The 12,523-nt window shown below is 48.8% G+C and overlaps 1 protein-coding gene across 1 annotated transcript in view; it reads left to right on the top strand.

Annotated features, from left to right (window-relative positions):
* The window catches only part of TMEM14C (transmembrane protein 14C), a 50,305-nt gene that overhangs the window by 24,321 nt on the left and 13,461 nt on the right, over positions 1 to 12,523 (top strand). The window contains exon 4 of the mRNA XM_029590647.1: positions 364 to 451. Within this exon, the coding sequence (XP_029446507.1) occupies positions 364 to 451 (88 nt within the window). The remainder of the gene's footprint in view (positions 1 to 363; positions 452 to 12,523) is intronic.

A 12,523-nucleotide genomic window follows, 5' to 3' on the forward strand; every position in this document is an offset into this window, starting at 1 on the left:
CTTCACTCAGTTTCTACTGCATCTTTCAGTGTCCTGTATTTCATTAATGTAATATTTTGTAATGGATTTGTTATGCTTTTACTGTCTCCAGCCTGGTTTAAATTTTAACATACAGTACACCCTGTGCAACCCCCAAGTGGGAGGACCAGCGAGACAGGATATTAACCTACACTATAAGAGGGACAGAGTAGTCAAACCAGCCCTGGTATGAGAGGGGTGCACAGTATTGCCTGATCTGGTCTGCCTTTCTATTTATTTATTTATTTATTTGTTTTTATATACTTTCTGAGGATTGTGTCATTTTTATATAAATGTAAAAATATAACGTGCTTCATTTTGCTGTTTACCATTTTTTTCCCTCAGTTGCATCTGGGACGTTGGCTGGCGTTATGGGCCTCAGGTTTTACAACTCTGGAAAGTTCATGCCTGCGGGATTAATTGCTGGAGCCAGGTACCATTTTTTTATTCCTCAATGTTTCTTAGACAGGTGAATTCAGAACCAGTGGGTTATGAGCCTCTACCAGCAGATGGAGACTGAGCAAAGCTGACATCACAGTGTATATATATACTCCTGCAGTGACATCAGCCTGCCAGTATTCTCAGTCTCCAGCAGATGGTGGTCGTGCATCTCCCTACTGGGAATTTCTTTGTTTTAGAAGGAGAAAAAGAAGGAAATTTGATTTACCCTGCTTTCCTGCGGTGATGCCAAATGGTTCTTCTCATTTGAGAATTCCTGAGGTGATTTCTGTGGCCCCTCAGATGAGTTCCTTGGTCCGGTAGCTGGTTTTTCAGCTGGTGTGGACTTAGCTATTGAAAAAGCTGAAAAGCAATGGGTGCAGGAAGCAGAGCACAGTGGTGACAGTATATGCCTTCTCCCCCCACAGCCGGAGACGGACTCTGTACTTAGCTGGAATGGGCTGACCTCAGGTAAAGTTTAAAGAAAAAAAAAACCAACCACCTGAGGAGGGTTTTATGTAAGGCCACCTCCTTCCTCCGGTATCTGCTCGGCACGCCAATCCGACATTCGTTCCCGTCTCCGAGGGAGTTTGAGGGACGTGGGCAGCCTGGCAAGTTGAGCAGTCCTTTTTGGGCTCGGCCCCGTTGGTTCATGCAAATGTGTCTGGCTGTGCATACAAATTGTGTGCTCAATTTTTGGACGCTTAGTGGGACATGTGCATGGGCATTCACTTGGTAGCGGTATCTGATTTTGGCGCAAGCTTGCCTGTATGCACAATCTGGGCTAGGGCAATCACGTTTTGGATGCTCATCATGCACAGCGTTGGGCGCTTAAATTTTGGGATGCCTAACTTTGAGTTTCCTAGCATGTAGACAGATGGACCCAGGACCAGTTGGTTATGCTCCACTGCCAGCAGATGGAGATGGAGCAAGCTGATGTTACAGTATATATAAACTCCTGCAGTGACCCCAGCCTGCCAGTATTCTTTGTCTCCAGCAGATGGTGGACGTGCATCTTCCTATGGGGATTGCTGTGAATTTTGAAAGGAGAATTTTATATTCCCTGTACGTACCCGGATTAGTCCAGACCATGGGTTAAGCCCCCGTTCCAGCAGGTGGAGACAGACCAAAGTTCTAAGGGCAGCCCATATAAGGACGGAACCCACCCTGGAACCCTCAGTATTTGTCTGTCTCCAGCAGGTGGAACAGCTCACCCTTTGGTTTCCTGTTTAGCTTGCCCTCTGTGTTTTCTTTCCTCTCCTTTCTCTGGGGCAAGCTCATGCAAGTACTCTTTTAATTTACTTCTTAATTTTTAAATATATATTAAAAAAAAAAATAAAATTCTCTGACTGTGTCAGGGCAGACAGTTCTGTCTCCCTCGCTCTTGGGGTTCCTAGGGGGGGCTTTGCCCCTTGATTTCTGTCAGCCTAGGTTCCCTTCCTGGTAACCTAGGGTGGGTGATACTGGTGGTGCCAGTCCCTCTCCCCACGATTGTATCTGCTGCCGTGCCCCGAGATGCCCATACCTCGGTGGAGCTTCAGGGAGGATTATTACGGTATACCCCTGCCTCTGTGAATGCAATGAATTATTAATGTGAATAAACTGTTTTTGTTTTCCCAAGCTTTCACAGAATATATTTTTTAATTGTCTTTGTTTAAATTAAAAAAAAAAAAGCTGCAGTTTGATTTTGTGAGGAGGGAGCTGGGTTCAATCTCCCGCCCAGCTCCTCAGGGGCTCCCAGCTCAGCTGTTTTCAATTAGCTTTGCAGCCGCTTTCCTGCTCCATGCTGCGGCCACCTTTTTGTTTAGCTTGTGGAGAGTCGGCCTCCTGACTCTCCCGCGATGGGGGTATGCTCCAGGTGTATTTCAGGGGCTGAAGGCTCCTCTTCTGAACCGCCAAATTTTAGACCTCTGGGAAGGGCTCCCCGACGTGTTTCTAAGCTGTTCCCGTCCCAGGAATGCGCGTCAACGGTGGCCATTTTGGGTGTTTCCGATGAAACACTTCCTGCTTCTCTGGGGGCTGGGGATCCGATTTTTTTCCCCCCGATTTGAGCCCGATTCACATTCGGGGGGGGGGGGTGTGTGTGTGTGTGTGTGTGTGTGTGTGTGTGTGTGTGTGTCGGATCCCCCCTCCCCCTGTGAAAAATTTGGCCCGGACCCGTTTTTCCTCAGAATTTGTCCTTTTAATGCATGAATCTTACTTGGCCAGCTTACAGAGGGAGGTGGGCCCCCCCCCACTTGTTCCCCTTCCTCCAAAACCTGCTCTTTTTCCTGTGCCGTCCCCTGATGTTGTTCCGGACCCTCAGGGTCCGGTTAGGGTTCGTGTAGTCCTGGGTGCTCCCCCCCCCCCCAGCCTCCTTTAGACCCGCTTTACCTAGGGGACGATGATACCATGGCTCAAGCCCCCCTGCTAGAGGGCGACAATCCCCGTGTCCTGCGCTTATTTCAGCGGGAGGAACTGGAGCCTCTTATTCCCTTCGTTCTCCAGGAACTGGGAATTGAAGCCCCACCAGATGATTCTGTGGCGGCAGCGATGACACCAAACGCGGACCCGGTCCTGGCGGGACTCAGGGCATTACCGCGTACTTTCCCATTTTATCCAATGCACCGTTTGCTTCTCCTCCGGGAATGGGAGTTCCCAGAGACGGGGCTTCCAGTTGGTAGGGCTATGGATAAGCTATACCCACTCCCTGAGGACTGCCTGGACATGTTAAAGATTCCTAAGGTAGATTCTTCTGTCACCGCGGTGACGAAATGTACCACCAATCCTGTGGTGGGCGCTACAGCATTACAGGATGTGCAGGACCGTAAGCTTGAATTTTATTTGAAACATATCTTTGAAGTTTTGGCTCTCGGAGTCCGGGTGACTATTTGCAGCAGTCCCATGCAGCGGGCAAGCCTTAGGTGGATGCAACAGTTACTCAGCACCCAGGACCTCCCGTCTGCAGAGGCTGAGCAAGCTGAACGCTTGGAGGGCACTATAGCCTATGGGCGGATGCCCTCTATGACTTGCTTTCTGTCCGGGCAAAGGCTATGGTTTCTGCGGTCTCGGCAAGACGTCTTCTCTGGCTACGTAATTGATCTGCTGATACTTCTTCAAAAGCTCAGTTGGGCACTCTTCCTTTCAAGGGCAAGTTGCTTTTTGGTGAGGACCTGGAGCAGCTTATTAAATCTTTGGGTGAGAACAAGGTCCACAAACTGCCAGAGGACTGTCCCAAACAGTCAAAGTCTTTTTTTCCGACTCGCACTCACTTTAGGGGAAACTGCTGTTACGGCACCAGGGCTTCCCCAGGGGTAGTGTCTCCAGGTCCCAGTCTTGGTCCCATTCCTTTCGCGGCCATCGAGGCTTCCGGGATGGCCATCAGCAACACACGACCACTAAGTCAGCTCCCCAATGAGATTCGGCCGGTCCATTCCTCCGAACGAAACTTAGGTGGGCGTCTTTCTCTGTTGCTCGAGGAGTGGGCCAAAATCACATCCGATCTCTGGGTCCTCGAGGTGATAGAACACGGCTACGCATTAGAGTTTGCCAGGGACCTGCTGGATCTATATATCGTGTCCCCTTGCGGCCATTCCAAGCGACCTGCGGTCTGTCACACCCTGTTAAGACTTCAGGATTTAGGGGCGATCATTCCGGTACCGGTGCAAGAACAGGGCGCTGGCCAGTATTCAATTTACTTCGTTGTTCCCAAAAAGGACGATTCCTTTCACCCCATCCTGGATCTCAAAAGGGTCAATCGGGCCCTCAAGGTTCCCCGTTTCAAGATAGAAACCCTGCGCGCGGTGTTTGCGACGGTCCGTCCCGGCGAGTTCCTCGCTTCCCTCGATCTGACAGAGGCTTATTTTCACATCCCCTCCATTGGGAACATCAAAGATTGCTTCACTTTCAGATCCTAGACCAGCACTTCCAGTTCCGGACCATTCCCTTCGGTCTCGCCACTGCTCCCCGCACCTTCACCAAGATCATGGTAGTCATTGTGGCAGCTCTCCGAGGAGAAGGGATTTTAGTCCATCCTTATCTAGACGATTGGTTGGTAAGGGGCAAGCCTGCTGCCTTCTGCACGCACGCGATAAACAGAGTTTTAGCCCTACTCACATCTCTTGGCTGGATAATCAACTACTCCAAAAGCAATCTTCGGCCCTCAAAAGAGCTGGAATTCCTTGGTGCTCTTTTCAACACTCGGGTCGGGAGAGTTTTTTTCTTTCGGACTCGCGGACTCTCAACCTGATCAATCAGTTGAACACTTTTGTGTCTCTACCGCTTCCCACGGCGTGGGATTACCTGCAAGTTTTAGGGACCATGGCTTCCACGATCGATCTCGTCCCCTGGGCGTTTGCTCATATGCGTCCTTTACAGAAAGCATTGTTATCCCGTTGGAAACCGATGTCTGAGCAGTACCAAGAGATTCTCCCTCTCTCCGACTCTACCATAGCCAATATACAATGGTGGTTCTCCCAAGCACATCTTCTCAAGGGGATGTCTCTTTTGACTCCCTCTTGGGTCATTGTGATGACAGATGCCAGCCTCTCCGATTGGGGGGCTGTCTGCCAATCTCAAATGACTCAAAGTTTCTGGTCCCTCTCCCAGTCTCGGTGGCACATCAATCGTCTAGAAGCCCGAGCGGTTCGCCTGGCTCTCAAATTTTTTTCTTCCTCTGATTCGCCACAAAGCGGTCCGGGTGCTATCGGACAATTCCACCATGGTGGCTTACATAAATCAACAGGGGGGGACTCGAAGTCATCTAATGGCGCTAGAGACCAGCAAGCTCTTTCTCTGGGCAGAGAGGCACTTGGATCGCCTGGCGGCCTCCCACATAGCAAGCAAGGAGAATATTCAAGCAGACTTCCTCAGTCAACAACATCTCGATCCCGGCGAGTGGGAGCTGTCAGACGAAGCGATGGACCTAATCGTACACAGGTGGGGTCCCCCTCACCTGGACCTCATGGCGACACTATCCAACGCCAAGGCTCCCTGGTTCTTCAGCCGGTGGAGGGAGCATTGTTCGGAACGAGTGGATGCGCTGGTTCTTCCCTGGCCCTCTGGCGTTCTTCTCTACGTGTTTCCACCGTGGCTATTAGTGGGGAAGGTTCTACGGAGAATAGAACTCCATCGCGGTCCAGTCCTTCTCGTGGCCCCCGAATGGCTCCGGCTGTGGTTCGCGGATCTGGTGAATCTCACTATGGATGGACATCTTCGTCTTGGTCACCTGTCCCATCTTCTGCGGCAGGTTCCCGTATTTTTCGACCAGGCGGTTCGCTTCTGTCTAGCGGCATGGCTTTTGAATGGAGACGTTTGAGACTAAGAGGATATAAGGATGAAGTTATTGCCACACTCCTCAGGTCTCACAAACAGTCAACGTCACTTATCTACGTCCGGGTCTGGAAGGTTTTTGAAAACGTCTGCGAGGAGTTGGGTGTTTTGGCACGTTCGCCTTCGGTTGCGGTTATTCTCACTTTTCTTCAGTGTGGTCTCTCCAAGGGTCTTTCGTTAGCTCCCTGTGAGTTCAGGTTTCGGCTCTTGGTTCCCTCCTGGGCTCTATCAAAGGTCGGGCAGTCTCCTCTCATCCGGATGTTGTACGTTTTCTCAGGGGCGCTAAGCACCTGAAACCGCCTGTCCGGTCTATTTGTCCTTCGTGGAGTTTTAAACTTGGTTCTTCGAGCTCTTTGGCACCGTTCAAGCCTCTCTGTTGAGCCACTCTCAAAGACTTGACTCTCAAGACTGTCTTCTTGGTCGCTATTTGCTCTGCCATGAGGGTGTCTGAGCTTCAAGCTCTATCCTGTAGAGACCCCTTCTTGAGTTTTTCGGACTCGGGCGTCTCTCTCAAGACCGTACCTTCTTTCTTACCTAAGGTTGTTTCGTCTTCATGTTAACCAGTCTGTGGAACTTCCTGCTTTTTCGCCAGAGGATATCGCGGCGTCTGGTAGTAGTGATCTTCGTCATCTCGATGTCAAACAAGTCTTATTGCACTATCTTGAGGTCACTAATGATTTTCGGGTTTCCAATCATCTTTTTGTCCTGTGAAGTGGACCCAACAGGGGGAAGCAAGCTTCTAAGGCTACAATCACTCATTGGTTGAAGGAGGTGATTTCTTCGGCCTACATTTGCAAGGGCCGACCAGTTCCTGAAGGCCAAAAAGCTCATTCTTTACGTTCTCAAGCGACTTCTTGGGTGGAGTCTCAATCAGTGTCGCCGCAAGAAATATGTAGGTCGGCTACATGGAAATCTCTTCATAATTTTGCTCTTCACTACCGACTCTATGTTCAGGCTCCAGCCTTTGGTTCCTTTGGTCGGCAGGTGCTTCGAGCGGGACTGTCTGGATCCCAACCTCTGTAGGGAAGCTTTGGGACATCCCATGGTCTGGACTGATCCGGGTACGTACAGGGAAAGGAAAATTAGTTCTTACCTGAATTTTCGTTCCTGTAGTACCACGGATCAGTCCAGACACCCGCCCGTTCTTCTTCTGGCCGCTCGAATTTTCTTCCTTTTATTTTTGATTTTTTCCTTCTTATAGGACTCTCTCTTTTTTTGATCCCTGCATCATCTTTCTGGAATCTACTAATAGGCACCGGAAGCATTGTTACGATGATCGGGGGTAGATATACAAGAGCGTTTAGTTACACAGTTCATTCAATTGTTCTGTTATTTTGTTGGTTTAAATTAAATTACTAGTTATCCTGTTACTTGCTTGATCTTGTATTTTCTGCTTTGACAATGGTTATACTGAGGGTTCCAGGGTGGGTTCTGTCCTTATATGGGCTGCCCTTAGAACTTTGGTCTGTCTCCACCTGCTGGAACGGGGGCTTAACACATGGTCTGGACTGATCCATGGTACTACAGGAACGAAAATTATCAGGTAAGAACTAATTTTCCTTTGAGAAATGAAAGCCCTGCTCTCCTACTGTGATACGTAAAGGTCCCTCCCCCAATTGAGACTTCCTGAGTGGATTTCTATGGTTCCCGGTGTGGGCTTAGCTGCTTGTATAGCTGAAAGGCAGCAGGTGCAGAAGGCTGAGTGCGGTGGTAGTGGCAGATGCCCTCTCCGCCCCCGCAGCTGGAGACTGTCTCTGTACTCAGTTGGTAAGCGCTGAGCTCCGGTAAGTTAACAAAAACAAAAAAAACCCCAGACTAAAACAGAATAATTTTTGCCTACAGAGACAGGGTATTTTTAGGCCTTCCTTCGGTCTCCATGCTCTACATGCCGTCCTGACATTGTTCCCACCCCCATTGAGGTTCGTGGAACTGGGCAGCCTGGTGGATTGAGTGGCCCAGGTGGGCTAGGCCCCAGGGTAGGCTTTTCTATGTGCGCCACGTTATAGGCCGCAGTGGCGTTTTCACGTGCTCTGTGTTTTTCTGCCTTCTATAGGACATCTGTATGTGCAGTACATCAGCTCTGCACACGAGTTGTGCGTGCCATGCTAAGCAAGACTTTTGCATGCATACGTTTTTTGAGCATGGTGAAACGCTCCAGCGGGGTGCACTAGTAGTGCATGCGCCTTTCCACGCTTATTGCTGGGGCACTTATAATTTGTGGGCGCAGCTTTTTTAAGCGCAAGCTGTTTGAACGCATAGTTACCGCCGCTCATAGTGCTGGTAAGCAAGAAACCTAAGTGCCTTTCACTTTGTGTTGCCTGTCACATTTGGGCTTCTCAGCCTGACCTGTCTTCCAACATGTCAGCACTGTTTGGATGCTCAGGGAGAGTTGTCTTCCTCAGATTTTGATAAACCTAGATCCTCGCTCTCTGATGATGGTCTGTTACGGTTTTGGCTGGAAGTGTGCCAGATCTTGGTACTCCCTTGACTGGCTCCTCCACAGGAAATGGCAATTCAGTTGGGCGTGCTCCAGTACCTTCTGGACTTGGTCTGGATCAGGCTGCCTTTTATTGGGTGGTGTTTTCAAGATTTACAAGCCTTTGTTCAGGCTCAGTCCTATCAGGTCGGACCCTCAGCCGGTGGCTCCTCCCTCTTCCAATCCTCCAGTTAAGCGCCATGGCACACCTTGGTTCACCACAGGTATCCCTGGTGGGGGCCCAGACAGCAAAGATGATGAGATGGATCTTGATTCCTTGGAAGATGGTGAAATTCCTCCTGGTTTGGAGCTGTACCAAACCATGTTCTTTCATAGAGCTAAATTGCCAGCCCTGATTTCCCAGACATTGAAGATGCTGGGAGTGCCTGGGGCAGATTCTCTGTCAGAGCTGATGAAGAATCCCATTTTGTTCTCCTTGTGTAAAGCCTTTTGCTTTTTTCCTGTTATGGATGCCATTCAAGAATTGATTGATCTTGAATGGGATGCCCCAGAAGCAAATTTCAAAAGAGGTTGGGCATTGGAAAGCCCCGGAGTGCAGGAGGTCGCTCCCGGACACCTGCTGGACTTTTGGCAAGTCTTGTGGGGGTCAGGAGGCCCCCCCCAAGCTGGCCAAAAGTCTCTGGGGGGGTCCAATGGGGGTCCTGGAGCGATCTCCTGCCCTCAGGCCATAGGCTGCCAGTAATCAAAATGGCGGCGATAGCCTTTGCCCTTAATATGTCAAAGGGGCTACTGGTGCCATTGGTGAGCCCCTGTCATACGGTAGGAGCACAAGATGGCGCCAATGGCACCGGTAGCCCCTGTGACATAGTAGGTCAAAGGCTATCGGCACCATGATGAAACCGGCACCAAGGGTGTGAGTGCAGGGGATGGCTCCCGGGCCGCCTGCTGGACCACCAGGGAGTTTTGGTAAGTCTTGGGGGTGGGTCAAGAGGGTGGGGGGTTTGTTTAAATTGCTTTATTTAGGCGGCCGAATAATTTGGCGAAGATTCGTGTATTCGTAGGGAATCGTGATACGTTTCGCTTCCCCACGAATACAACGAATATGGCAACATCCGTTGCGGATTGCCAATACGTAGGGACTGAATGCACACCCCTACTATTCAGTATGGCTCCACTTGTCGATGGAAATCTGCTCTCGTCTCCAGTGGTGGTTGTAGGAGGCTCATCTGAGAGAGGGAGTTTCCTTGTCCTCCCCAAACAGGTTGGTGTTCACGACAGATGCAAGTCTCCATAGTTGGGGACATCTTTAGATGATCTTGGCCTGTCACATCGCAGGAAAAGACAATGTGCCAGCAGACCTTTTCTCAGCAGGGAGAGTCTGGACCCTGGAGAATGAGTGTTGTCCACTGAGGCATTTCAGCTGATAGTGGATCGCTGGTGACTTCTCGCAATGCGAAGGTACCTTGATTCTTCAGTCGCAGGAGAGATCCGTGGTCCCTGGGCATAAATGCTTTCGTACAGGTCTGCCTGAAAGATGAGTTGCTTTATGTCTTTCCTCCGGGTACTTTGCTGGGCAGGGTCATTTGCAGGATCAAAATCCACAGGGAGCTAGTATTCCTGGTGGCTCCGCATATCAAGCTTCCTTGGTATGCGGATTTGCAGAGACTCCTTGTGGAGGATCCCCTTCATCTTCTGCCGCACATGGATTTTTTGCAGCAGGGGCAGGTTCTTCATGAGGATCCTGCTTGGTTCTGTCTTATGGTTTGGCCCTTGAGCGGGCTCTCCTGGTGAAGAGTGGATATTCTTCTGCAGTGATTGCTACCTTACTCTGTGCTCGGAATTTCTCTACCCATGTGTGGGCTTGGAGAGTGTTTGAGACCTGGTGCGAGGAGCACTGTGTTCTTCCTCGTTCGGTAAATGCCCCACTTAATCTGGATTTTTTGCAGGATGGGTTGAATAAAGGATTGGCCCTTAATTCCTTGAAGGTTCAGGTTGCAGCTCTTACATGTTTCATAGGCACGGTAGATGGTGTCTCCTTTTAGTTCCATCCTGATGTGCCCGTTCCTTGAAGGTAGTGAAGCACCTTTGGCACCCTTTGTGGTTGCCGGTCTCTTTCTGGAGTTTTAACCTAGTGCTGGATTTTTTTTGTGGGCCCTACTTTTTGACTGCTGTGTTGCCTTTCCTTGTGGTTATTTACACTGAAGACAGCGTTCCTGGTAGCTATATGTTCTGTGTGTGCTTTTTCTTGGGTGGAATTTTTTTCAAGGATTGCAATCCTTTCTTCAGGCACAGTCTTTGGTTCCAACCAGTCTTGCCAGATTAGAGTCGCTGCAGTTAAGTGCCAAAGTACTACTAGATCGGCAGCCGGTCTTCTTGATAGGGATCCAGATGGCAGGGATGATGAAGCCGATGCTTACTCTCTGGAGGATGGGGAAATTCCCCTGGGACTGGAACCGTATAGGACTATGTGTTGCGGTTCTTTCATAGAGATGTTACCGGCACTGATTTCCCAGACATTAAAGATGCTGGGAGGACCTGGTTCTGATTCCATGTCTGAGCTAAAGAAGAAACCCATCTTGGTTTCTTTGAGTAAAGCTTGTTTTGTTTTGTTTTTTTCTTTTTTCCCTGTTAGGGAGGCAATTCAAGAATTGATTGATCTTGAGTGAGGCTCGCCAGAGACTAATTTCAAAGGGGGTCGAGTCTTGGAAGGCTTGTACCCCCTGGATCTAGTGGCGAGAGGGCGGTCGCGGTTTCCAAAAGTGGACCCACTTGTGTGTGCCTTCTCAAAGTGGACGACTATCCCAGTGGAGGGACGAGCGGCCCAGAAGGCTGCGCAAGATAGGATTGAGGCCATCTGTAAGCAAGCATTTGAAGCAGTAGCGATGACCTTGCAGATAGCTTCTTAAGAACATAAGAAAATGCCATACTGGGTCAGAACAAGGGTCCATCAAGCCCAGCATCCTGTTTCCAACAGTGGCCAATCCAGGCCATAAGAACCTGGCAAGTACCCAAAAACTAAGTCTATTCCATGTAACCATTGCTAATGGCAGTGGCTATTCTCTAAGTGAACTTAATAGCAGGTAATGGACTTCTCCTCCAAGAACTTATCCAATCCTTTTTTAAACACAGCTATACTAACTGCACTAACCACATTCTCTGGCAACAAATTCCAGAGTTTAATTGTGCGTTGAGTTAAAAAGAACTTTCTCCGATTAGTTTTAAATGTGCCCCATGCTAACTTCATGGAGTGTCCCCTAGTCTTTCTACTATCCGAAAGAGTAAATAACCGATTCACATCTACCCGTTCTAGACCTCTCATGATTTTAAACACCTCTATCATATCCCCCCTCAGTCGTCTCTTCTCCAAGCTGAAAAGTCCTAACCTCTTTAGTCTTTCCTCATAGGGGAGTTGTTCCATTCCCCTTATCATTTTGGTAGCCCTTCTCTGTACCTTCTCCATCGCAATTATATCTTTTTTGAGATGCGGCGACCAGAATTGTACACAGTATTCAAGGTGCGGTCTTACCATGGAGCGATACAGAGGCATTATGACATTTTCCGTTTTATTCATCATTCCTTTTCTAATAATTCCCAACATTCTGTTTGCTTTTTTGACTGCCGCAGCACACTGAACCAACGATTTCAATGTGTTATCCACTATGACACCTAGATCTCTTTCTTGGGTTGTAGCACCTAATGTGGAACCCAACATCGTGTAATTATAGCATGGGTTATTTTTCCCTATATGCATCACCTTGCACTTATCCACATTAAATTTCATCTGCCATTTGGATGCCCAATTTTCCAGTCTCACAAGGTCTTCCTGCAATTTATCACAATCTGCTTGTAATTTAACTACTCTGAACAATTTTGTGTCATCTGCAAATTTGATTATCTCACTCGTCGTATTTCTTTCCAGATCATTTATAAATATATTGAACAGTAAGGGTCCCAATACAGATCCCTGAGGCACTCCACTGTCCACTCCCTTCCACTGAGAAAATTGCCCATTTAATCCTACTCTCTGTTTCCTGTCTTTTAGCCAGTTTGCAATCCACGAAAGGACATCGCCACCTATCCCATGACTTTTTACTTTTCCTAGAAGCCTCTCATGAGGAACTTTGTCAAACGCCTTCTGAAAATCCAAGTATACTACATCTACCGGTTCACCTTTATCCACATGTTTATTAACTCCTTCAAAAAAGTGAAGCAGATTTGTGAGGCAAGACTTGCCCTGGGTAAAGCCATGCTGACTTTGTTCCATTAAACCATGTCTTTCTATATGTTCTGTGATTTTGATGTTTAGAACACTTTCCACTA

This window comes from Rhinatrema bivittatum, chromosome 2 (assembly GCF_901001135.1).
Source record: "Rhinatrema bivittatum chromosome 2, aRhiBiv1.1, whole genome shotgun sequence".
NCBI classification, from domain to species: domain Eukaryota; kingdom Metazoa; phylum Chordata; class Amphibia; order Gymnophiona; family Rhinatrematidae; genus Rhinatrema; species Rhinatrema bivittatum.